General features: G+C 42.7%; 1 protein-coding gene across 3 annotated transcripts in view; it reads left to right on the forward strand.

Moving 5' to 3' along the window:
• The window catches only part of LOC113929628 (zinc finger protein 474-like), a 59,044-nt gene that overhangs the window by 21,669 nt on the left and 11,919 nt on the right, over nucleotides 1–25,456 (forward strand). For all 3 annotated transcript variants that reach the window (XM_027606659.2, XM_027606660.1, XM_027606661.1), the window contains exon 2: nucleotides 3,137–4,383. In XM_027606659.2, coding sequence (XP_027462460.1) covers nucleotides 3,349–4,383 — 1,035 coding nt within the window. In that variant the 5' untranslated portion in view covers nucleotides 3,137–3,348. The remainder of the gene's footprint in view (nucleotides 1–3,136; nucleotides 4,384–25,456) is intronic.

Consider the following 25,456-nt stretch of genomic DNA (forward strand, 5'->3'; position numbering starts at 1 on the left):
AGAGAAAATATCAATAGCAGAAAAATGCTTATGTGCATGAAGATCCATCCCTAATCAGACGGGGGAAGGGGCTGCAAAGGGAGCAGCCATCTGGCCTCTTGGGGCAGCCTTCGCTTTCACCCTGCGCTCGTTATACCACCCCAGGGCCCCCCGGCCCGTCCCCACGCCTAGAGATGTTGGTGCGATCAGGAAAAGGATCCGTGTTGCACATGCTGCAGAGGCACAAGGTCCTCGAGAAAACCACTTCCGGCAAAATAAAAAATGAGCCCTGTTGCTTCGGGGAAAAAAATGCTGCCTCCCGTATCCCCAGTCTCTCTCTGTCCTGCTTTTTCTATCTCAGAGGCTTGTCTCCACCTGCGCCCTGTTCTCCTCCCTTTCACCTCTTCCTCCTCCTCAAGGGCCACACAAAGGCCAGAGGGATCTTGGTTACCTTCCCGTGAGACCTATGAATCGTACATTAAAACCGGGATAAAAACTAAAGGGAAGAAGCTCTGTTGGTGGAATTTGCGGCAGAATGAATCATGGAAAGAGCTGACTCCTGGAGCCAAAGAGAGCTGGGATTTGGTCCCCAGTTCTGCCATTTAAAAACGGACAGTCTTGATGGACTCTGAAAAACAAACAGGGTTCTAGAGGGGAGGGAGGGGGATGGGTTAGCCTGGTGATGGGTATTAAGGAGGGCACGGTCTGCGTGGAGCACTGGGTGTTATACGCAAACAATGAATCATGGAACACTGCATCCAAAACTAAGGATGTAATGTATGGTGATTAACATAACAATAAAAAATTTAAAAAAAACGGACCGTCTTCTGACTCATAGTGTCTTCACTTACAAAACAGAAACAATCATACCTGCCTTCATTTGAGAATTAATTGAAACTGTGTATATAACAAATCAGTACCATATCTGACGCATAGTTGTTCAGTAACTATTAGTCTTCTTACCTGATCCTAAGGGAGATAGGAGTTGCTGGGGCAGGTTATGGGGCCTCCCCAGTATTCTGATCAGCTGGGAGCAGTGTGTGTGTGTGTGTGTGTGTGTGTGTGTGTGTGTGTGTGTGTGTGTGTGTGTGTGTTTATGAGAGAGAGAGAGAGAGAGAGAAACTGTGAGCAAGTTTAGGGGAAGTAAGGTTATTTAATTGCATTGATTTTTCCTGTCTTCTTAAGGCCTTTCGTTTTCTGCAGCTTCCGGGTATGAAGGAAAATGGGAAAGGAAAATAAGGATCCTTGGTAAACAAGATGCCAGAACAAAAGAAGCAGAGTGGTTTGGGGGTTATTTCCCCCATGTGCTGATAAAAACCTAATGAAATCATTTTCCTAGATTCCTTGTGTTTTTTAGATCCACTTTCTCTTTCAGATGGTGCCAGTCAGGTGACACACTTTGTTTCTGTGAGCTTCATTTTCTGTGCTGGCTATCCTGGGGCCAATGCATTCTTTTGTCACATGTGTTAATATCACTGTCTTAGGATCTGTCAAAATGAAGAATCGCTTGCTTTTCTGTGCCAGAGCTGACCCCATAGTCTCATTTGCAAAGATTCAGACCTTCCTTGGCACCAAAATACGGGAACGAGGCATAAGTCTTACAGCTCTTTTGGTCTTTGTGATATTACCAGCAGGCAGTCCCTGTGCCGCCTGAACTCAGGGGTCTGCTGTGGTCCGCAGGGTCCAGCCTCAGGTCAGGCGCTGCTCCCTTTGTGATGGGGGGCCGGTGATACAGAGCCTTGCATCCAGACGGAATCCCCCTTCAGGAAATGAAGGAGGCCCTAAGACGTCTGACAGTAATCTCTCGTGGGCCTTAGATAATAATCTTTACCCTGGGTGAAATCGACTTATGCCTCGCCCCATGGTAAAAACTCCTTAGCCTCCTGCCCAGGATGAGATTTTACCAACCCGCCCTTCTGGCTTGTCTGAGAAAATCATGAGCCATGTTTTTACAAAAATTATTTTGAAGATAGATAATATCTATCATAACATCTAGTATAAAATATAATTATATATGATTAAATATATTAATAACCTATTGATAATTAAAATAACTTAAATTTAAAATAATTTAAAATAATAGATTATAAATATAATATAATACAATAATACAACAATATATAATATATAAATATAAAGTATATTTATAGATAACAGATGTTATCTATATTATCTATCTTCCATATTATAGTTACTTCATATATATATTATATATAATAATATGTAATATGTAACTATAATATATAAATAGATAATACTTATCTAATTGTATATTATCTATCTTATCTAATATTTAACTAGTATCTATACTGATAAGGAATTAAGCACAATAGCCATATAAAGAACATCAAGCAAAATCTGAGCATCTTCATCCCCGGGAAGATCTACAGATAATTTACCAAGAAGGATATAGGCCAGGGTTGCATTCTTGGCTTGACATCCATGGCCCCAATTTATTCACACTCCATTCCCATAGTAAAGAAAAGTGGATACATGGTAGGTTATAAGAAGTTTACCCCCTCTGCGGGTTTTCCTGATAATACTCGTAATATTCACTATTGAATTCCTTCTGCAGGGGTTCTTAACCTTAGGCTAATGGGCATTCATTAAGTGTGGCCTATTACTATATCTCGAATAAAATATATATCAGGACCAAAGATATTCGATCAACTGTTTCAATAAAATTAGCTTCACTTTTGCCTTTAAAACCATAGGCTTCAGAGAAACTGTCAAAAGGATCCATGGCACTAAAAAGCTAAGAATCCCTAAGGGAGTGGAAAAGGTCTTTGTCTATTATCTGCAGTTTCATTAATTTAATTGTCACAGGTCTTAGTTCTGTCTTCCGTGGTCTCACCACCATGCCTCTGCTGGTTTGTGCTGTGCGTGTCTCTAATATACTGTAATTGCTGATCTTTCTTTGCTCAGAACACTCTTTTCAATACAGTAATAGTGCAATTCGTAGCGGAAATTTTCTTCAAATTTATTTCAACATTTACTGGACAAATCTTATGTGCTAGTTACTATCTAGCCAAAGAGGATACTAGGTAAAAAAAAAAAAAATTACTGCTCTTTATCAACTTACAATCTAAGAGGGGTGTGTGTGTGTGTGTGTGTGTGTGTGTGTGTAATGAGTTCTTGATTTATGTTTCCCCCACAGATCTTGGAGGCATCTGAGGTTTAATGAGGACTTTCCAGCATTCCAGACCGCTGCCCTGCAATGAAGCTCTGAGTCACGGTCCTTGAGTCTAAGGAGTTGGCAACAGTGTGGAACCCCAGGACAGCCAACCTGACAAACCTTCACTCCGAGCAGAATCCCAAAATGATTCTGGCCTGAAATCAGAGCAAGCCTACAGAAAAACTTGCTCCTTAATGGAAACAGGAAAGGAGAGAAGGGTTTGCAACAAATTGCAACAGAGTTTCCACCATTCCAAAGAGCCCACCTTCCTTATCAAACAGGCCATTCTACGTGATGACTCCCGTTCTAGCCTTTTGCCGGACACAGAGCATGTTAGTCTTGCTAGAAAAATAAGGATAGGACCTCAGAAAACGAGACCCGGAACGGTGATGCTCTCAAAACAGTCCAGTAGGAGAATTATGTCAGGAAGTCAGCCCAGCCCCCCCGTGATCCCCTCCCGCAGGCCTGGATTCCGGGTGTGCTATATCTGTGGCCGAGAATTTGGGTCCCAGTCAATTGCCATTCATGAACCCCAGTGCTTGGAGAAGTGGCGGGTTGAAAACAGCAAGTTGCCCAAGCGCCTGAGGAGGCCAGAACCCTCCAAGCCACAGCCTCTCGGGGGCAGTGGGTCCTCCAATCTGCAGGCAGTGAACGAGGCAGCGCTCCAGAGTTCCCGGTCTCAGCTGCTGCCCTGCGATGCCTGTGGCCGCACGTTCTTACCAGATCGGCTACCTGTTCACCAGAGAAGCTGCAAGCCCAAGGGCGAAGGGCCCAGAGCACCAACCCCCAACAGTTCTGACGGTTGTACTGGTCCCAGGAAGGCTGCTGGGGGCATCCCAGCCCGACCAAAGACTCTCATCTGCTACATTTGTGGTAGGGAGTTTGGCACTCTGTCCCTTCCCATTCATGAGCCCAAATGCCTGGAAAAGTGGAAAATAGAAAATGACCGGCTCCCCAGGGAGCTCCGCCGACCACTCCCACAGAGGCCTCAGCCACTTCCCACTGGACAGTCCAACCAAGAGGGGCCAAGTCAACCTCAGCAGGAGCCCTGTCCAAACTGCGGCCGGACCTTTGCCCCAGACCGCCTTCTGGTACACCAGAGAAGCTGTAAAGCTCAACCTCGTGGGCCAAAAATTCAGAATTTGACCTTAGGGAGTAAAGGTGACCTAAAAGAGTCCACTAATTCCAAGCAGCAAAGGAACATGGCAGCACCCATGGTGACTGATAAGGTAATTCATGCCACGTGAGATGCATTGTGTCGACCCATGGGTACTTTCCAACCCCCCCCCACCTTCCCAGGGGGAATGAGAGAAAACTATCCCCAGAATCAGCTGCCTCAACCCCTAGGTTGGTTTCTTTCAATGCCTTATGTCTGCCTCAGTGCATCCTGCCCAAGCTGACCGCTGTTGGACCCTGTATCTCGGTCGGCCAAGTCGATATAAGAACATCCCTGCCTGGTGGGTCTATAGTCCTTTTACACTCTGCCGCCTAAAAGACAGAGAGATGGACGTCCTTCCCTGATTCCTCATCCCAGGAATCCTTGGGAGAGACTGTTCTTTGGAAAATGAGTCATTAATGCTGTGTCTACATTGCAGAGATATAATTCCCATTCCAACAGCCAATATTTATTACCGGTTTATTTTAGTCATCTACCTTAGGAATTCATTTTTGGCAACACCGGGTTATGCTGAGTTTATCTTACTAAAATAGAATCTGTGTCAAAAACCCCAAATGACTTTAGCAACAATTAGGCGCTGAAGCACTCACAGAAATAGACGCACTCCTCAAAGACAGCATGTTTTCTTTTAACACTTCTGTGATTCTGATACGTGGGCGATTAACCCCAGGGCGCACTCCCAAAGCGACGGGGTGTGGGTCCGTGGTTCCGGGAAGTGCTCAGTTCCCACTGTTGCTCAGTGGCCTGTGTTTGGGCTGGACAGCAGGCTCTGCTCCCCGCTTGGGCACTTGGGAATAAGCATGACGCCGTGGGTCTCCGACCTGTATGGTGAAGTATCGTTTACCTGAAGGTTCACCATCAGCCACAACTGGGGAAGAACGCTTATCGAGGGTGGCTCCCCACAAGACGTGGTCCGTGTGCTTTGTCCTGCCATTAAGCCCGGGTTAATCTTTTCTCTATGGTTTGCTACCCAAAGCCCACCACCTGTAGGGAATAGTTCTTTTTTTTTTTTTTTTTTTTAAATAGGCTCCACACGCAATGTGGGGCTCCAACTCACGAGCCCAAGATCAAGAGTCACATTCTTTACTGACTGAGACAGCCAGGCACCCCTGTCTTCTAATGGACTGCTTGGGGGAAACTGAGGTTACCCAAGCTATTCTAAAAGATTAAACCAGAAGGACTGGGGGTTGGGGGGGTGGGAAGCAGCCTTTATTTTTACTGCAACTTTTCTTCCTTACTTTTTTATTGCATTACATTGGCAACCTTCTAGTACTTTTTCCTCACTTTCATGTTTAAAATGAAATGATTAGAAACTTACTGGTTTAGTAGATTCCAAGACCATGATCATAAAGCCCAAGAGTCAGACTAAGAGAGGCTGGGCAAGTTTTCCGATGAACATTGAAGAAAGAATGGCTAGTTTCTGTGCCGAAATCAAAACCCACACTCTTAAGTGTGGCATGAGCGAAAGGCTGGTCTCCTACACATGATCTGTTTTTCCCATCTCCTGCCTGTTGCTTTTCTTCCAAAATGTGTGGGGTCTGGATTCAGAGATCACAAGAATCCGTGTCTCGGGGTCACAAATCAGCGAGTCCGTTAGCTCTCTGACTCGCAGCCCTGTTTTCCTGAGTGTATGCATTTGCTTCACATGTTCTCAGTACAGATCTCGAGACAGGGAAGAGTGTGGTCAGGGTTCCTGTGCTTGTTGTTGTAACACATACTTTGTGCCAACAGGCTGAGCACAGCGTGTTCTTACTCAGTCACGACTGCTCAGAGGCTGGCCTGGGCCCACGGCTTCATAGGAAGACACCTCCTGACTCAGCCAGTCGTCTGGAGGGGAGATGTCAGAAGAAGAGGTCACAGCAATGGCCCTCGGTGACTGGGGAGTTTAGATCAAAGTGGGGGCTCTCCGTCAGAACAAGGGCATCTAGAGGACGTGGCTCTGTAACAGCGCCACCAACCCTGCTCCCGGACCCAAGGAGGCGCGTGTCCGCGGGTAGTCGGCGCTCACAGCTGTTAGACGTGTGCTGGCCCGGTTTGGGGACCACACAGGCTTTCGTGAAGGTCATAGGAAGGTCATCCAACATAGGGTCCCTTTCGCTGCCAGACTTAAAGCAAGCTTGCATGACTTAAAATGGAGAAAACTGGTAGACTTCAGGGAGACAGAGGTTCTCTTGAAGCAATGGACTTGACTTCCCTAGAGGAGACATTTGCCATTCCACGGTGCCTTTCAGCCGGCAATGTCTCCCGGGCGGTGTGGTTTTCTCTGTCAGTTACAATTTGATCCATTGCTGTTTTTCTTTCTTTGTGTCAATTGAAATTTAGATAGCACCATTTCTTTGTATCGTTCAAAATTGAGATATTATGGGAAACCATCCATTTCCCATGAAAATCACTGCTTTGTGCACGATTAGACTTCAATATTTATCTGCCAGTGACAGCCGACTTTTGGTTATGACACACACGCGTTCTTGTCACACTTCAGATGTGCGCTGCTTCTCTTGTCAGTCAGAATCTAGAATCCTGGGTCTGACTTCAGATCAGCATCAGAGCTCGCCTGATGCTCTCGGAGGGCTCAATCTTGTAGCGAATTCAGGTGAGGAAGAATATTTTCGGCACCGTGATCATGGTGCTTGGAAAACAATTCGCTCTAGTTGGGCAACAATGACTGTTTCGCTGGCAGAGGGAAATACGCCTCTGCTCAGAATGTTCCTCCAACATAGACTGGCTCAGTTCTCTTATGACACAGGGGTGCTGTTACCCTTCAATCAAATCTAAACACAAATAAATACCGCCTGAGATGAGTTCTTCTCCAAGACTTCCGCGGGCATTTTGCTTTAGCTCTTGCTTGGCCCACTGACCACCATATGCGCTTGAATTGTGCCGTTGCTTCTCTTCCAGAATACAGGGCTGAATTTACCCTTTCTGATCTCACAGGCAAGCTCTGAAGGATGCTAAGCAGTATGGAGCAGAGGAATAAAACCCTGAGTGAGGATCCTTATTTCAAAGGTGTGACGGCCCTGGGGCCGCCGCATCTGCATTAGATGGTTTTGTGAGCTGAGTCACACTTTGTCTCTTTCCTCCAAAAAAAAAATGGAAAGCCTGCATAAACAATCTCCACCGTAGCAAGATTTTAAAAGTGGTGATAAGCCCAGATGAAATGTTGATGCATAGTACGGAAACCCATCGATTATCCCTTTAAATGTTAATATTGCATTTATTTAATCTATTACATTTTAGTCTATTTAGTAAGCCTACTGTCTATTTTACTAAGCAATTTCCTAAGTGATGCTGAGGGGTACAGTAATAGAGGTCATTATTGTTCCTTATTTTAATACGAGTGGATAAATTTTAGTGCTTGCATCTTAATTTGGGAAAAAATGTTGCCCTTTTCTAGAACCCGATCATCTTTCATTCTTTGATTTCAGGCCCTTTCGGGCTAATTGGAACACAGATCAGCAGTTAATGAAATGTAACTACAAACCAAAATGAAACCTTGGTCTCATTATCTTTTATTGGTTAGATAATGCTTGGGGTTATTTTCTTAGAATTTTGCTTGTAACACGTGAAACATTGTTCCTAAAAATCCCCTACTATATTACAAAATAGGTGTTCTTTAGGGAAATCATCTTTTTTCTGTAAATGATTCTCTCTGAATTGAGTTTTAAGCTACCTTTGGCATCCTAGATGTTTAGGTTTGAACTAAAATCCCATCGGACACATCGTTAGCATCTGGTGCTGCCATCTGGCGTTTTCTTTTAAAGTCAGGTCTCTATGCTGTCAAAAATACTGTTCTTCTTGTGTTACCTCCAAATATATTTGAGAAGGTGCCCTTATAATACAGACTGCCGTTATTTAGAGATTCAGTTTTATACTTGGTTTAGCATTGTGAATGCTGTTCCATGGCTAAGTATTCTCATTCTCTAAAGGCAAAACTCTCAGTGGGCATGTCACAATCAGAAAGACTCAGAAGGGGCAGGATGCATGTTGTCACCTTGTCAAATGTGTGTGCACGTTTGCATCTACTGGGTTAGAAGCATTTGGAATTTATATGAAAGCATGGAAGAAAGAAAACTGACTTTTTATTAAGTACCTTTATGATCAGCCCTATATATGCATGATCTCCTTTGAGTATTACCATAACACAGATATGATTTTCCCATTTTCCATCTGGGGAGACTGAGGTGAAGCATCCTGCCCAAAGTCACACAGTGGGTTTGGTAGTGGGTGTCAGAGCCAGATCTGATTCCAAAGACCTTATCTTTTCAAATCTAAGAGACATGGCATGCGTGTGATACAAAAAGGGTGGAAGTGTTAAGTACGACAGAGGACAGAAGTGTGTTTATTCAGCAAATATTTATTGTTGGGCAGTGGACTGAGTCCTAAATATAGAGTCATAAAAAAGGCACAGTTCTTGATCTCATGGAGTTTTTATTCTTATGGAGGAAATAAATACAGAATTCCAAATTGTGGCCTGCCAGACTTGAATACTACTGCCTCAGATGTCAATTATTTAAATGCTATGAACGAAATCTATTCGTCTTTTTTACAATTTTCTAATAAATGCAGGACTAAATAAAAAAAAAAAGGATTCCAAATTGTGATATGACAGTGTCTAATGATGGGAGGTTGACATTCCAATAATCTTGGTTAGAGAAGTCCTCTGGGAGGAAGTGATATTTCAGCTGCTACATGACAAGTAAGAAAGAATTAGCCAAGAGTAAAGATGTGGGAGGGAAGGGAATAGTAAGAGGAAGAGACATTCTGGCCAAAGGTCAAGTGGCCAGAGCCTGATGAAGGACGTGACAGGCACAGAAGATGAGGCTGTAGAAACAGTATGGTCCCCGAAGCTGCCCAGTGAACATAGGTCATCAGCTGCGTGGCTCTTGCAGGGATCCAGCTGAGAGCAGATGAAAGCTTGGCCAAGGTCATTGATAACGAAGATGGAGATAAGGTATAATAGACAGAATCCGGTGGCAGTTGGGATGTTGGAGGTGTTGAGAAAGGGCCGAGCATGGCTCCCAGACTTCTGGCTTGAGTAAGTGCTCTGGTGCCATTTTCTAAGATGAGAAGACTGGAGCCCCGGGGAGGACCTTGGAGGTTAAGACCAATAGTTCCTTTCTGGACACAGCAAATTCAACGTGCTTGTGAGAAATCTAAGTGGGTAAGTCAGGCTGAATATAGAAGTCTGGATCTCCAAAGAGATGATTGGACTGGGACATATATTTGTGCATTATTAATATATATTTCAAGTCACCGGAATGAGTAGTGGGTTGGAAAAGGCGATGCCAGGCTGAGCCCTGAGGCATTAAGTGATTTAGCGGTTAGAGGAGAAGGAGCTAGAGAATGACAGCCTGGAGACACTGCAGAAAATGTCACGAACAAGGGTGTGGAAAGCAGTGAGGGATGCCGAGAGGTGGAGTCAGAGGAGGGCCAAAAGAACACCTCTTGGATTTGGCAGTGTGGATTGAGTCTCATAACCTTGGAAAGGACGCATTCCCTGTAGTGATGGGGGTTCCAGAGTGTGTGAATGATGAAGATTGTGTCCTTGGGGTATTTTTGCTGTGAGCATCTTTGCCACAGACACCTTTGCCCCAAGCATTTCGCTGCAAACATTTTCACCACGTAACTAATTGGCTGTAGGGCAATTTGGCTGTAAAAGACAAAATAACCGGTTGACAGTTTTGTTTTATTTCTTTATTGACAAATTCCAATTTTTACATTATATAAAATCTTACCTAGCCCTAATAAAGCTCTGTGCAGTGACGAACAGACATGGTGATCTTAATGTTAGTGAATAACAACACCATATGTAGACTTGATAGAAAATAGTGATAAAACTTACTTGAAGTGTGAAAAAAAGAGAGTGTGAAGCCAGATTGCATACTATCCTCTACCATACTAAAAAATGATAATGCATCAGTGACAGTGGTGCATTACAACATTAGCATTTCTTCCACATTTCCCGTAGAACTTTGGAACGTCTATCGACAGACATGTGCCAATATGCCAAGAACAAACAGCGTAGAAGGCTTTCACAATGCAATGCAAAGCTCAGTTTCAAATATGCACCCTCAGATTTGGAAAACTGATACCTCTCTTAATGAAGGAAGAAATTATTAATTTTATTACTTTTTAGGTTTCATTACGTCTTTTTCCTGTCCCTCTTTTTTCATCATTTTATCCTTTACGGCAAAATTGCCCTACCGCCCATTAGGTACGCAGCAAGAATGCTTGCAGAAGATGCTTATGGTGAAACTGCCTAGAACCAATAACAGTGGGATGTGTTTTGAAATGTTTGGCTTTGAAGACCAGGACAGAAATAATGGGTGGGCTAGAAATAGAGATGGCGGGGTAAGAGAGGTTTCTATAGGAGATGGGAACCTCTAGACCATATGAGAATGTTTAGGATCATGATTCAGTGGAGAGAGGGGGTTGAAGATGCAGGGGAGGTCGTAGGGACAAGTGTGAAAGCTGGGGGAGAAACACACAGCAGCGGGTGGAATCCTAGCACACTGGGAGGGCGGGTTTGACAGGAGGTGGTACTTGCTCATGTCCAAAGGAGGTTGAATACAGAGAAGGCCAGTTTGTAGGCTGCTGGAGGGAAGATGAGGTAACTTGGATGTGTTCACCTATATCTCATGTTTTCTCAATTAAATACCGGTCGAGCTTATCAAGCCTATCAGATGAGAAAGAAAGGCGGAGGGAGTAAAAGGTTGATTTATAAGAGTCTACTTAGTCATCTGTCTCTTCATGCCTTCGGTTAGACTGAGTTCCTGAAATCAAGAGTAAGGCTAGGTTCCCGGAACCATTTGCCTCTACGATTCCCAAACACAAGAATGGCTTGGAAGTCTTTGGAGATGGTGGATGAAACATTCAGTGGGATCCTTCTGGGAGTTCTTAGCCTTACAGTGGCCCTAATTCACCTCCTCAGCTGTGTTGATGTCATGAAAACCAGCATCGACCTCACAAACTGCCCCCTGATGATGCTGACAGCTGGACCACTAATGTCCAACTCCATGTGCCATTTCTTCATCTTTCCTTGGTGCCAACCATGCCTCCATATCAGGGAAGCATTCTTGGATCCCATGACTCTCAGGTGTACCAAGCACAACTGTAAAGGTAACCAGACCAGTTCTTTTCCGCACTCTTGATTCTAGAAGCCAGCCCAAAGGAATCTGTGCATGTATATCGTGTGTGAGCTCTGTGTGCAGTGAGGGTAGGGGGGAGTTACAAATTTTAGAACAACAGCATCATCAGTGAAATTGATGTATCATTTCCTAATATGAAAATGTGAAGAGTAATGCTCATCTGTACAAATGACAGTCTAACATAATTTTTTTTAAAAAAATCAGTATCAAATTACAATTGTATATATGGGAGGAGAGACCATAACAGAGTTACCTCTTCCAGAGCCCAAAGACCAAAGCAATATTAGATATTTGTTACATTAGTGTTCCAATATGTACAAATATACTGTCACCTCTGTGAGAGGAGAGTGTCATATATAATAAATTCTAATATTATTCAGGCCTAAAATGAACAAACTACAACATGCTACAGTCTCAAACAATTAGTCCAGCTTAAGTAATTTCGTATGTCTTTATGTGCTTGCTGCTCCCTGTCACTTCCTTCTCCCTACTTCCAGCCCAAGCAGACGTCCATATTTTCTGGTTGTGAATCCTCAGTAAATCATTGCATAATGACTGAATGGATATACATAGTTCTTAGAAATCCAAATTCCAGGGTCAACAACTAAGATCTCTCCCAAGATTCTTAGAACTTCACCAAAGGCAATGCAAGCTTGAAGAAGTTCTTACTGAAACAGAGGTGATTCTCCTGTGAACAGAATCTCACTGCTAAACGTCAGACAGAAGTTCAGCCTCTGAATAGGTGGAGCTTCAAGAGGGTCTGACTTAGGACTCTGTGTCTCACTTTCCCTTTATATTACATAATTCACCTCCTTCTTACATCTACTTCCCTTTCAAGTTTTTACCTCTGTGAAGTTGTCTTACACATGAAGAAATGTCCTAGAGATTGAACGAGGGCCTAATATGCCCAGGAACTCAAGAAGTTTCCAATATTTCAATATATAAATATTCTAATATTCTTCTTTGACCTTCCCTCTGAGCTGGGGGGCCCGTTAGCATATAAGTTGGAGACAAATCAAGCATTGGAAATAACCCAGCTTTCAAGTTCCAGGTTGGATAGTATCTACGCTTTGCTTTTTTTCTCTCTAACTATAAAAGCTGGAAAAACTGAGTGGTTTTCTCAGTTTTTGAGTCTTTCCTCTCTTACCCGCACTGCTCCCTTGATTGTTCATTTTACCTGTGACCTGAAAGTCATTTCAGAGCCACAAGTTCAGGCCTTATGCCAAACAGAGGAGCACCAGAACCAAACACAAGGGACGTCCTCCAGCCATTTTCTTCAAGGAAAGTCAGTCTTGATAATAATTTGGCAAGAGACTTAATTGATCATACACCTCACCTTCCAACCAATATCTTTACAAAACATCAGGGACAAGAGCAGTTTTATCTCAAATGTGAGAGAAGAAGAAGAAGAAGAAGAAGAAGAAGAAGAAGAAGAAGAAGAAGAAGAAGAAGAAGAAGAAGAAGAAGAAGAAGAAGAAGAAGAAGAAGAAGAAGAAGAAGAAGAAGAAGAAGAAGAAGGAGAAGAAGAAGAAGGAGAAGAAGAAGGAGAAGAAGAAGGAGAAGAAGGAGAAGAAGAAGAAGAAGAAGAAGAAGAAGTAGAAGAAGAAGAAGAAGAAGAAGAAGAAGAAGAAGAAGAAGAAGAAGAAGAAGAAGAAAGACAAACAAAACAAAACAAAACAAAACAACAAACTTCAGCCAAGAAACTGTATTCCTTTCAGAAGCAGAGACCAATTTGGCACTTGTTCTTTGACTTACATTATTCAGCCTTGTATCTCAGGATGAGCAATTCTAAAATGCCAAGCATATATTCCAAATACTCGTAGCTCATTTTAAAAAATCAGGTATGTGCAGATACTTGAATATTAACAGCCTTTCCAAATGACTGGCGAAGTCTTCCTTATCGTTCAAAGGAGCAAAACAAAACCCCACAACATAAGTAACAGACTCTAATAGTTGGCCAATACACAGGCTGGGTCGGAAAATTCCTTAACGTGGCAACCAGTGATTTCCAAAAACAATTCAATTTCAAACAACGATCCTTCCAGATGTGACATTTGGGTAGAATTGTTTGAAAACACCAGAAGGAAATGTGAAATACCAGTGGTTTCTAGACAATCAAACTACAATTGTTGAGGTTTGAGATGGAGCTCTGCTGTTACTCCTATATATTAAAATGTTATTTATATTTTGCATGGTATGGCGTGCCTGAGGGGATGGAAACTTAATTATACACATTCAGTCTCAGTCAGGTTTGTTGAAATTATGCTTTAAATGGCCACAGGCAAAATTATGACTTGGGAAATGAGTTTCTGGTGACCCGGTCTCATATTCTGGTCTTGTTCTCCTTTTTAGCACCTTGTGTACCCTCCCTGTCCCTGCCCACCCCCATCTCTCGATATTGTTGGAAGGGGCTTGGGAGAATCCAGTAAAATCCTTCACAGGAAAATCTTCCGTAGGACTTTTTGCATTTTGAAAGAGGATCTGGAAAGAGGGCAGTGTTCAACCCAAAGGAATAAAAATTCGAGGTAGTCAAGAGAACAGACGTAGGAATTGTGCTGGTTTCTCTCAAATCTTACCCAGTGGCTGATGCTGCGGACAAGACTGAGTGTGACACTCTGCTAACCTTTGGTGACCTTACCTCCACCATGTTCCTAGAAGCAGCCGGCATCAGACAGACCTGGAATCTAAAAGTAGATGAACAATGAAGTCACAGATCTTTGAGCCAATTACTAAATTTCCCCAGCTTCTGTCCTCCCACTGTGAGAGGCTGAAATGAAAGATCTCCCACACAGAACCGGGGATGGTGTCTGACAAATCATCCCTCATCAGCTCCTTCCTGCTACTGTCTTGAGTGAAAACTTCACTACCTATTAACTACCCTGTGCCTCCGTTTCCTGATTTGTAAAATGGGGGCGCGGAGTCCTGCCCAGAAGAATATCATGAGAATTATTGTGATTAAAGCATGTTAAGCGCTTAGTACAAGGCCTGGCACTTAGAAGGTGCTGGGGAATTACTAGCTGCTACTTGGTCAGGTATTTTCAATACTGGAACATTCACAAGGATTTCTACAAGAGATTTTATTCTTTTCTCCACAAGTATGGAGGAGAAAAACTTTCCCTCTTGTTTCTCCATCCAAACTTTCTGCCTTCTCTGATATGCCTTGTGCACTTACCACAGACATTTCAATTATTTGGCCCTAATGGAAGGAGTCAGGAGTGTGGAAAATCTAAAATAGCAGTGAAGGCCCAAGTCCTCTATGTTTAATTTTGTCATGCAGAAAGGGAGCACCGTCAATGGCATGACACCCATCCAAAGAGCCGCGGAGACCCTCAGCCTCTGGCAGGATGGGCCCTGTTTCTGACAGCCAGCGATCAGGAGTGGGGGAAGCAAAACATCGTCCAGCAAGCCAACGACTTGTGGGTAATGCACAGTCACTGTGCGCACAGTTACAATGCGGTCTTGGAAACCATCCTCAGCCTTTAAAGTAAGAACTTCTTTAGACCTCAGGATGGGCGTCAAGACTCCTGTCGAGCTCTGTGGGAATTGCCTCGGTGCTAGATTCAAAGAAAGCAGGGAATTCTCATTGTAACCATCTGTTAATTTTCACTGTACACGCTCTCTCTCTCTCTCTCTTTTTTTTTTTTAACACCTTCCCTGCTACCTGGCGGCGAGTCTTGAATTCCAAAGTCTGAGATTCAGTCGTTTGACTTCCAGCTAAAACGCAAAGATTTCCTAGATGGATAACAAACCCTCTTTAGCTATTGGCACACGAATGCCAATTAACCACAAGTTCGGCTTATTTCTTAGACAGGAGCTAGAAGGCAAATACCTTTTATCGGGGAGAGGAGTGGGGAATTAGCTACTCAGGGCCCCCGGCTCAAGTGCTTTCAGGGTTTGGGCAGGCTGCCTGTAGGGCTAGAGGGAGAGGTAGAGGCTGTGGTATTTTGGAGAATAAGTCCTCCCTAAAGGTATCACATTTAAAACTTTTAAGAACATCGTGCTAGTCAAGTACAACATGCCTGTCTTTTGGCTGAAATGGTCGTTGGTCCATCGGGTTACCACCCGAGATCCAGAGTATGAAGCAGAGGGAGGGAGTTCTGGGCGGTAGCCTGGTGAGATGCTGCGAAGGGGACAGCCTGAGTCGTGAGGGACCTGTGAAGGGACGCACATAGTTGTGTGACAGTTGTGTGCAGGGAATGCTGGCCTGCACCCTCCATGCCTGAGCGTAGCATAACTCACCCCAGCTGCCAGCTGCCATTTGGATCACCTGTGAGAGTCCCCAGAACAAAGAGGCAGTTCTTGTGAGTCAAACATCCAGGAGACAAACCTTCTAAGAATTTTACAGGGCCACAAAAAGTACAGGATCCTAGAGAGATTCCATAATCTGGAGAGTACTTTTTAGAACTTAGAGTCTGAGTTTAAACATATTAGTGGGTGGAGAGGTGAAAAAATGCTTTCTCCCCTCAGTGGGCCCCTTGATCACCCAGACTCTGCTTCTTGACTAACTTCACATGGAGTGGGTTCTGGGCATGCCACAGAGGGATCTGTCCGCCTGACCTACTGTCCCAGAGAAAGGGCTTAGGGGAAAGTGAAAAAATATTTCCCAAGTAAAGTTAGGGAGTGAAGTACGGTTATCCCAATTGTTGGGACCAGTTCCTGGTTCTGTAGCTAGCATGGTGCCTGGCACATGGCCTGTAACCAGAAGATTCTTCCTGAGCAACGATATCTGGGCTGCACTGGATCACCTTCTGATAGACAGCCCATTCGTCCAGATGCATTTCCACTTAGGGTAGGTCTCAGCCTTCCAAAAGCCTGAGCTATGCTTTTAGTAGGTGTCCCTAGGTCCTTTCTGCTCACAGTGTACCTTCAGTATCAATATTTAGAACCTCATTGCTTTCCTGGCTTTTGTGAAGTTGAAAAAAGCTGATGGAACCCAGATATTTACAGACTGGCCATACTGGGCTTATCACCCGTCGCACTCCCAGAAACAAAGTACATGTCAACATATAGAAGAATGATCCGGGGCCAAGCCTTGAGACGGGAAGGATTGTCATGTGTATCCCTCCCATGGCCATCACTTTTTAATTTTGCATCTTGTGACTTCTACCATTACAGATTAATGATCACAACCAGATGGTTTGAAAGCGTGTTAAGGCGGGGTACCTTTCTCTAATGTACTCATCAATGTCATGGTTTAGAACAATGGAGATGGTTTCTTTTTCAGGATGTTCTCACCTCTGGGTGCCTTGACTCTCAGGTTAACGAATGTCCCCAAATGAACACAGGGCATATGGCTGTTTTGATGCAGGGATGTTATGATTCACCCTTTAAAAAAAGGACAATTAGGGGCGCCTGTGTGGCTCAGTCGGTTAAGTGTCTGCCTTCAGCTCAGGTCATGATCCCAGGGTCCTGGGATCGAGTCCCGCATCGGGCTCCTTGCTCAGCGGGGAGCCTGCTTCTCCTTCTCCCTCTCCCTGTGTACTCTTCCTCTCTGTCTCTCTCTCTAAAATAAACAAATAAAATCTTAAAAAAAAATAGAAATTAAAAAAAGGACAAGTAAACTTACTGCATTTTTTGTTTCATTTCCAAATAATGTGTGAAGCACATTTCCTTGGAGGAAAAAGCAGGCATTTTATTTACATACATATTTGGTAATAAAATGACATCTTTTACATTTTGATGTGTTTGCTTCAGCACAGCCCCGCTGAAATGACCTCCTCAAAATGAACAGGCCAACTGCTCCCATGACGACAAAGAAATCCAGCAAATGACTGTCTCCCAGTGGGTGAACGTGGGAGGCTTCCTCTGCGTTCCGGTGGCACATAGCTAATTGTACTTGGGACCTTCTAGAACCAAAGCTCTCAGCACTCTCTATCTCTTTCCTCTTGAGGGAAATGAGCTGAGAGATGGTAACTGTAGGCTGGAAGGAGGTCAAGGACAAAGCCGGGGAAAATGTAAAGGCATGGATAGTTTGAAGCAAAGGGCGCCTTTGGATATCCCTGACATCACCTGCGGAAAGTGACTGACCTGACCTGTGTCCTTTGTGCACAAGCTCACACACACACACACACACACACACACACACACACTCATGCACTAAAGGACTTTGTAGTTCCTTTTACAGGAAGATGAGAAACTGGTTTGAGTGATGTTTCCAACGGACCAGATGCCACGCATGTGGGCACGGAGGGATAGCCCTACTTTCAAACTATTCATCTCTGCCCTAGGGCGAGGGCCTGACAGTCTAGAATTGGACTTTTCTGAATGAATTTGTATGTGACTGGGGTTGCCACTCCCTGGGGCATTGTCTCTGGTAAAAATGTTGATGTCCCGGAAAAAAAAAAAACAAACAACTCAATAAAGCGTTTTCTAATTCTCGCTCTAGTTCTTTTTCTTTTTTCATTTTTCTTCTGTGGTATTTTTTTTTTCTTTTTTCAAGAATTTCTTGGGAGACAAATTAAAGGGTTGTGAATCTAGATGACTTAACAATTGTCTCTAATGCCCGGCAAATGTCGCTCTAAAATACATCATTTGTGGGGCGCCTGGGTGCCTCAGTCGTTAGGCGCCTGCCTTCGGCTCAGGTCACGATCCCAGCGTCCTGGGATCGAGCCCCGAGCCCCGCGTTGGGGCTCCCTGCTCCGCGGGAAGCCTGCTTCTCGCCCTCCCACTACCCCCGCTTGTGTTCCCTCTCTCACTGTGTCTCTCTCTGTCAAATAAATAAATAAAAAATCTTTTAAAAAAATAAGATACATCATTTGTGACGGGGTGTACTGCTGACTTGAAATTGACTGCAGTCCCTGATCACGGCAATGCAAGATACTCCCCTAAGTGAGGTCTGCGTGAGTGGTTTTTAACCAGTGTTATTGGGTAACGAAAACAAACAATAAACTGCATTCATTAAACTCGGGCAATTCAGTGAGTTTTGACAGTTTTATGTACCTGTTATATCACCACCATAACTAAGATACAGAACATTTTCATCACCCCGAAGATTCCTTATATACTTCATTCTTGATCCTACCTCCTGGCAACCCCTGATTTGATTTTTAAACACTACAGCTTAGTGTGGATTTTCTCTCCCTGGAATCAGGCAGCAATGGACTCTTCCGTGTCTGGCTGCTCTCAGCCTAAGGGCTCTGAGTGCTATCCACTTTGGTGCAAGCGGCGGTGGTACTTATTGCTAAGTAATGGTCCATGCCATGACAGTGTTATACTTTATCTATTCACAGGTTTTTCCAGTTGCCTTATTGTTTTTTTTTTATTTTTTTTATTATGTTCAGTTAGCCAGCATGTAGTACGTCATCAGTTTTTTGAGGCAGTGTTCAACAATTCATTGGTTGCATATGATACCCAGTGCTCATCACAACACGTGCCTTACTGTTTTTATTATCACTTAAGAGTGCTGTCTACTTCAGGGCAGGCAAAAACCCATCTGCATTTCCTCAACAAGAAAGAAATCAAGATTGTTTAATCTAGGAAAAGTATAAAGTGCCCCCATGTGATCCATGCCTTCATCTGATTCTGCCTCAAAGAGATGAGATCCTCAACCTTACACTCAGGTCTCAGTACGATCAAGAGCCTTTGCGTTACTTTTCTCATTGCCCTCTCTCTGCCTGATGCCCCAAACAGCACAGTGCCTTAGCAGTGGCTGATGCTGTTCTGTTGGCAGAGAAAGTGCTGGCTGCCAGTACCTTCTGTCAAATCACTCCCCAGCGTCTGAGGCATGGCTAGCTTCTTGTGGCAGGAAGGTGAAGTCTGGGGTCAGGACCCAAGCGGAAAGGTGGCAGGATGCTTTGAAGAGGTGCCAAACTTTGAGTGTGTTCTCAAGGACTGACCACCTATTTTGAATAGACTGATCCTTGCTCTCACACTCTCTCTAATCAGTTTTCATGACCGACTTGAATGTGCTCATGTTAACTGACTACAGTAATATTAAACAGTTGTTGAATAGGTCAAGTACGTTTCTACCACTTCAACAGCCCATTTTACTGGCTTCTGGTCAAAACCCTTCCTTCCTTCCTATTGGAGGCTCCTGTGGGGCCCCATCTATCACAGCACTTAACCAATTTTGCCTTCTAATTGAATGAGTAATTGATATGCTAGTCTCCATTACTAAGGAGAGTTAAGGTTTTTGGCATTCCCCATAACCTCCAGCACGGGGAAGATGCTATCCTCCATTTAAATAGTTATTGCTGGAAGGAGCAGATGAATAAAGTCATGAAGGTAGGAAAAGTTGAGGACTGTGGGCCTGGGGTCTGGGGCTGAGTTTGGTGTTGCTAGTAGACCTGTTTCACGGGGCTAAAGTTGGCATGAATGAAGTCAGCATGAAATGTTTGGCCTTTATTCTGTAGCCACGAAGAACCACAGAAATTCTGGATACCACATCAGACAGGCCAAGTCTGCACAAAACATAGTCAAGTGCAGAGAAGAGAGGGGGGCAGCTGGGAGGCTGAAAATTATATGTTGACTTGTCAGTCCAGCCACAGTTGGGCAACACAGGACCCAGGGGATGGTTCAATCCATCCATCCCCCCAAATTATCCTTTTGGCTGCCACTTTTCAGCATAAGATGGCTAATACCATACGGTTCCATTTAGTCATTTCTGAAATCATATTTTGGCTAATGTAACCAAGCCAGACAAATGAGCCTGAACAAAATGAAAATATCTGGAAGACCTGGATTTAGATTATCTTAGGTGGAAACAAACTCATGCTAAATTCTGTCTTCAGATTTTTTTTTCCCCAGGCCTTTTTATTGCTTTTTAAAGTAATGGAGTAGAATTCTAGGGCTTCAATTAAGTTGTATCATATAAACATGTGACTGATGTATGTTAACTATAAACAGTTGACAAAATAAAAAGGTACTATTGGACTAATGTAATTTAAGACACTGTAAATATTTTCATTTTGCATTACAGTTTTATTTTATGCTATGCAAAACTATTCATTTGTAATATTAATTCTAGGTCCAATTACTAATTGATGACAACACTAGATTGGCTTATATACACAAGCTTGATTACCATCTTTTATCAGTTATTTAAGGAATATTCGGAAAGTACTTTGGGCCCCACCTGATTTTTCCTGTTAGGACTGATTTGATTACCTAATCCCAACTTGAGTTTTGACCCTGGAGTTGATATTCTTTTTATCATTTTATTATTCTTATAAAAATGACACAAGTTTATTATAAAAAATTCAAAAAAAAAGAATTAAAAAAAGTCTTATAAAAATGACACAAGTTTGTTATAAAAAATTCAAAAAAATTATAAAAAATTCAAGCCCCTAGTAAAGTACAAAGATTGGCATAAAAATTGCTGTGAGCTCCTTTTCATTTGGCCTAAGTGACTATTACTCCAGCCATCTCTCTCTGGGCACGAACATATATAAATAGGCAGGCATGCAGATGTTTTCATAGGACTAAGGTTGTCATGTGCAAGTTATTAATACAGATATTATAAAGGCAAAACCAGAGAATATTATAAAGGCAAAACCAGAGATACTATATTTAATTTTACTTGAATTTGACAAAAAGAAACCAAAGAGATGGTGATGGTATTGCTGAGCTTCAGAAAAATATTTCTTCCCTAAAGAATATTCTTTAAAGAATATTTTTAAAGGACCCACTACAGTTAAAAAACAAAGATAAGTTACCAGATTTGGAAAAAAAAATGTAACTCTGGGTTTTAATTTTATACTGTTTTAAGTGACTGTTTGTCGTGACAGTAAAGAATTTAGTATCATTAACATCTTAGCCCCTCTCCTTCCCTTCCCAAATTTTGATAAGTATTTTTGTATGTCAAGGTATGTTCTTTTTTTATTCTCTTCTCAAACCCCCAATTTCTAGGGTCGTCTTGCTTTAGTTCTAGGCTTAACTGGATCCATTGCCAGTCTTAGAGTCACGGCTTCAAGATTTCTGAGCTTGTCTGGTTGTTTCATTTCTTGATTGCTTCTATTTTATTAAATAATGTTTTCCAAAGGGGATCAGAAGTAGAGTGATTACATAATCTGTTAATCAAATGGGGACACCTCAGAGAATGCAAGAAGGAGCTATTAATACATGTCAAGACAACAGGCATCATAGGGACTGTTTTAGGCAAAGCAGAACTTAAGATCATCCTAAAGCCAGAGGTGGTGTATTTCATAAGTTCTCTTCAACTCAGCCCTTTTTTGAGTCATTTAAATGGTGCCAAATGGCTCCTTACACAAAGAAGCCTCTATTTGGGGGGAAAAAAAAGTTTGCTCTGACTAAAGTTTCAACAGCTGACTTCTTGGGGCTAATGGGTAGGCTTTACGGAGTCCACCAATTGTTCAAAATCATACCCATAATTCTGTATACGTGTGCATTATTCTGGAAAGATGACCATATAACTCATTAGATTTTCAAAGGGGACTATTGCAGCATAAATATTACTAATTTCTACTTCACCACAAATCTCCAAAAGGCTACCTTGCTGGATTATGTTCCCCTAATCTCCTAGAAATGATGTCACACAAATATAATTTCACATTATTATTACTTAGTTTTTGTTGTGGGATTAGTATAAGCAAGGGCCAAATGTAGAGTGTTTCTGATCTTTTGTAAAATTGCTAGTAAAGACTTTGATTTTACTTTTCAGTATCAATTTCGTTAGGATTCGTATGATAACACTTAATGCTTGGAGGATTTTTCCCCTTCAACCAGTTGTTATCCTTCCTTCTATAAGCTCTATTGGGATTGAGCTGTGCTGTTTGCTAGGGTTTCCTTTCAGCCTGAGCTCTCAGGGTGGTCACTGGGAGCTGTTTGAAGCTATTGAAATAGATATCCTAATCTAGGATTACTGGAATTATTTCCATTCTTCTTCTGTCAATACCTCGTTTAATACCAAAACACTCTCCTTTTTGGTCCTTTTTCTGTTTCCATTGCTTAGAGGGTGGTATTACACACCTATTTATTTTTTATTTTATTTTATTTTAATCTTACTTTTACATTAGTTTCAAGTGTACATTACAGTGATTCAACACTTCCATACATCACCTGGTGCTCATCATGACTAGTGCACTCCTTCATTCCCAACACCTATTTCCCCCATCCCCACCCCCTTCCCCTCTGGTGGCCATCAGTGTGTTCTCTAGGGTTAAGAGTCTGTTTCTTGGCTTCTCTCTCTCTCTTTTTTCCCTTGCTCTTTTGTTTTGTTTCTTAAATTCCACTGATGAGCGAAATCATAGGGTATTTGTCTTTCTCTGACTGACTTCACTGAGTATTATAATCTCTAGCTCCATCCATGTCATTGCAAACAGCAAGGTTTCATTCTTTTTGATGGCTGAATAATATTCCATTGTATATATATATACCACATCTTTATCCATTTATTTATTGATGGGCATCTGGGCTTCTTCCATAGTTTGGCTTTTGTAGATGATGCTGCTATAAACATCGGGGTGCATGTGTCCCATTGAATTAGTGTTTTTGTATCCATTGGGTAAATACCCAGTAGCGTGATTCCTGGGTCATAGACTAGTTCTACTTTTAACTTTTTTGAGGGACCTCCATACTGTTTTCCAGAGTGGCTGCACCAGCTTGCATTCCCACCAACAGTGTACGAGGGTTCCCCTTCCTCCGCATCTTCGCCAACGCTGGTTGTGACCGCTACTTTTTTTAAACTGTAATAGTGAGTAGGTAGATGGCCGGTCACCCACAGTGACCCGGAGAAAAGCTGTTAAATGTCCACTTTCCTTTGCCATGCACAATCCTGGCCCAAAAGATTAAACATGAAGCATTCCCAGCAGAGAAAAGACATTAGCATAAAGGAGGGGAAAAAATGCTGCGTGGAAAATAAAATGATAATGCCAAAGGTGGCCAGCAAAATGATTGGAAACATATGAAAGTTAGTGGATTCAAGTTAAAAGAAATACACACGTCTGAAAGCTTTCCCTGAAGGGCTCAACGCCCTCTGTCCATTTCCAGCCTCAGTAGACTTTCCCAGGAAATCAGGAAGCAAAAGCAAATTTGTGATGAGTCCTAAGAAACTTGCATGGGGGTGGGGCTTTAGCTGCTCCCCCCCACCCCCATAAAACAGTTCACACCTGAAAGAGCTCTTCTGTAGATTCAGGGATTAACTTCTTTTAAAAAATCTTTTATCTAGATGTTAAAAAATTAACGCCTCACCCCAAGAATATCTGAAATGTTGACAGGAAAACTGTTGATCTAACCGTTCGCTCTGTCGGAACTTTAGACTTATCGGCTTCCTCTTTGCCTTCCTTTGATTACGGTTTCCTGGAATCCGTGGCCCTGGCAAGGCCCCGGGTAGACAGTCCCCACGCCGCGCGGGGCAAAGCCTCAGTGCGCCTGCCTTGCTCGGCTGGGCTGTGCCCTTTCATAGCAGAGCCTCCTGCCCTTTTCTTTCCTGGGGTGCTGACCCCCTCTACCTCTGTTCCCTCTCCATCTTCCCCACAGCGCCCCCATCCTGCTCAAAACACCAGAGAAAGAGGCTGAAGAGCAAACCCACGGCAGGGACCAGGGGATGGAGATCGTTTAGTTCTCTTTGCAAGTTTCAGACTGACAATCGTGAAATGAATGAAAAATAAAAGAGGTTATCTTATCTCCATTCAGCCCCACAGGGGATGCATTTTTCTCTACAGCTGTGTTCTGGGTTGCTTGCACTTCCCTCGAGCAGGCTTAGGAGTGAAATGTTTAAAACCTAAGAATATGGAGTGTGTTGCAGGTTCAACTGCAGTTCAACCACAAATAGAGAGCATGGACCAAGCTTTGGAAAATATAATATAGAACATCTTAGCCTTTTTATGGTATTAATTTTCTCCCACATCCCCTTAAGTTATTTTGTGCATGTCTTCTGGCCTCTGGGTCTGCCTGTTTTCTTCTAATTTTTCCTTCCAAAGGAAACCTTCTGACAATGTGACATGAATGTCCCCATTAATGACCCGTGCCATTTATTTTGCTTATATGCTTGGTTAAATACTGGAATCGGCTCATGCTTTCCATATGGAATATTAATATTCATTATTCTCAAAGTAAAAAGACAAGCTTCTCATGTTAAACTAAAAAAGCCTGTATTTAATTAATCCTCAAGTAAATGAACATGTAAAAAATAGTAACTGTTGAGTATTTTGAAAATCACTGCTTCTGCTTTAGCCTTTCTCTTAGGTCTCGAATTCGCCAAATATTTTTAAAGTCACTTTTCAGGCATTAGATCCTCTTACATGGCTAATAAAAGAGAAGTCTAAAAACAATTTAGCCATTTTTTGAGAAATGTAGTTTATTGGCATGGTTCAGCATAGAATAATAGAAGAAAAATATTCTACTTCAAATAATGTGCTTTTAAAAAAAATGATTCTTTTGGGGCGCCTGGGTGGCTCAGTCAGTTAAGCATCCGACTCTTGGTTTTGTCTCAGGTTATGATCTCAGGGTCGTGGAATCGAGCCCCAGATCGGGCTCTGCACTGAGCTCAGAGTCCGCTTGAGATTCTCTCTGCCTCCGCCCCTCCCTCCACTCTCTTTCTCTCTAATTAATTAATTAATTAATTAATTAATTAAAATATTTTAAAAATTATTCTTTTTTTTAAATTATTGAAGTATAGTCAACATACAATATAATACAACGCTGTATTACTTTCAGGTGTACAGCATAGTGATCTGACAATTCTGTAAATTCCCAGTGCTTACCCCAGACAAGTGTCATTACCATCTGCTACAATACAACGTTACTACAATATTACTGACCATATTCCCTATCTGTACTTCTCATTTCTGTGACTTACTTATTTTATAACTGGAAGTTGGTACCTCCGAATCCCCTTTACCTTATCTCATCCGTCCCCCATCTACCTCCCCTCTAGCAAATAATGTGTATTTTTTAAAAAGTGGATCATCTCGGGAGTAACTCCATTTTCCACTTTGCTTGCTGTGTATTAGTGACTTCACTCATCTAGAATCTGTCGTTCCTGCTCGGGTATGCAGAAACCAGAAACGTGCTTCCTTC

This window comes from Zalophus californianus, chromosome 5 (assembly GCF_009762305.2).
Source record: "Zalophus californianus isolate mZalCal1 chromosome 5, mZalCal1.pri.v2, whole genome shotgun sequence".
NCBI classification, from domain to species: Eukaryota; Metazoa; Chordata; class Mammalia; order Carnivora; family Otariidae; genus Zalophus; species Zalophus californianus.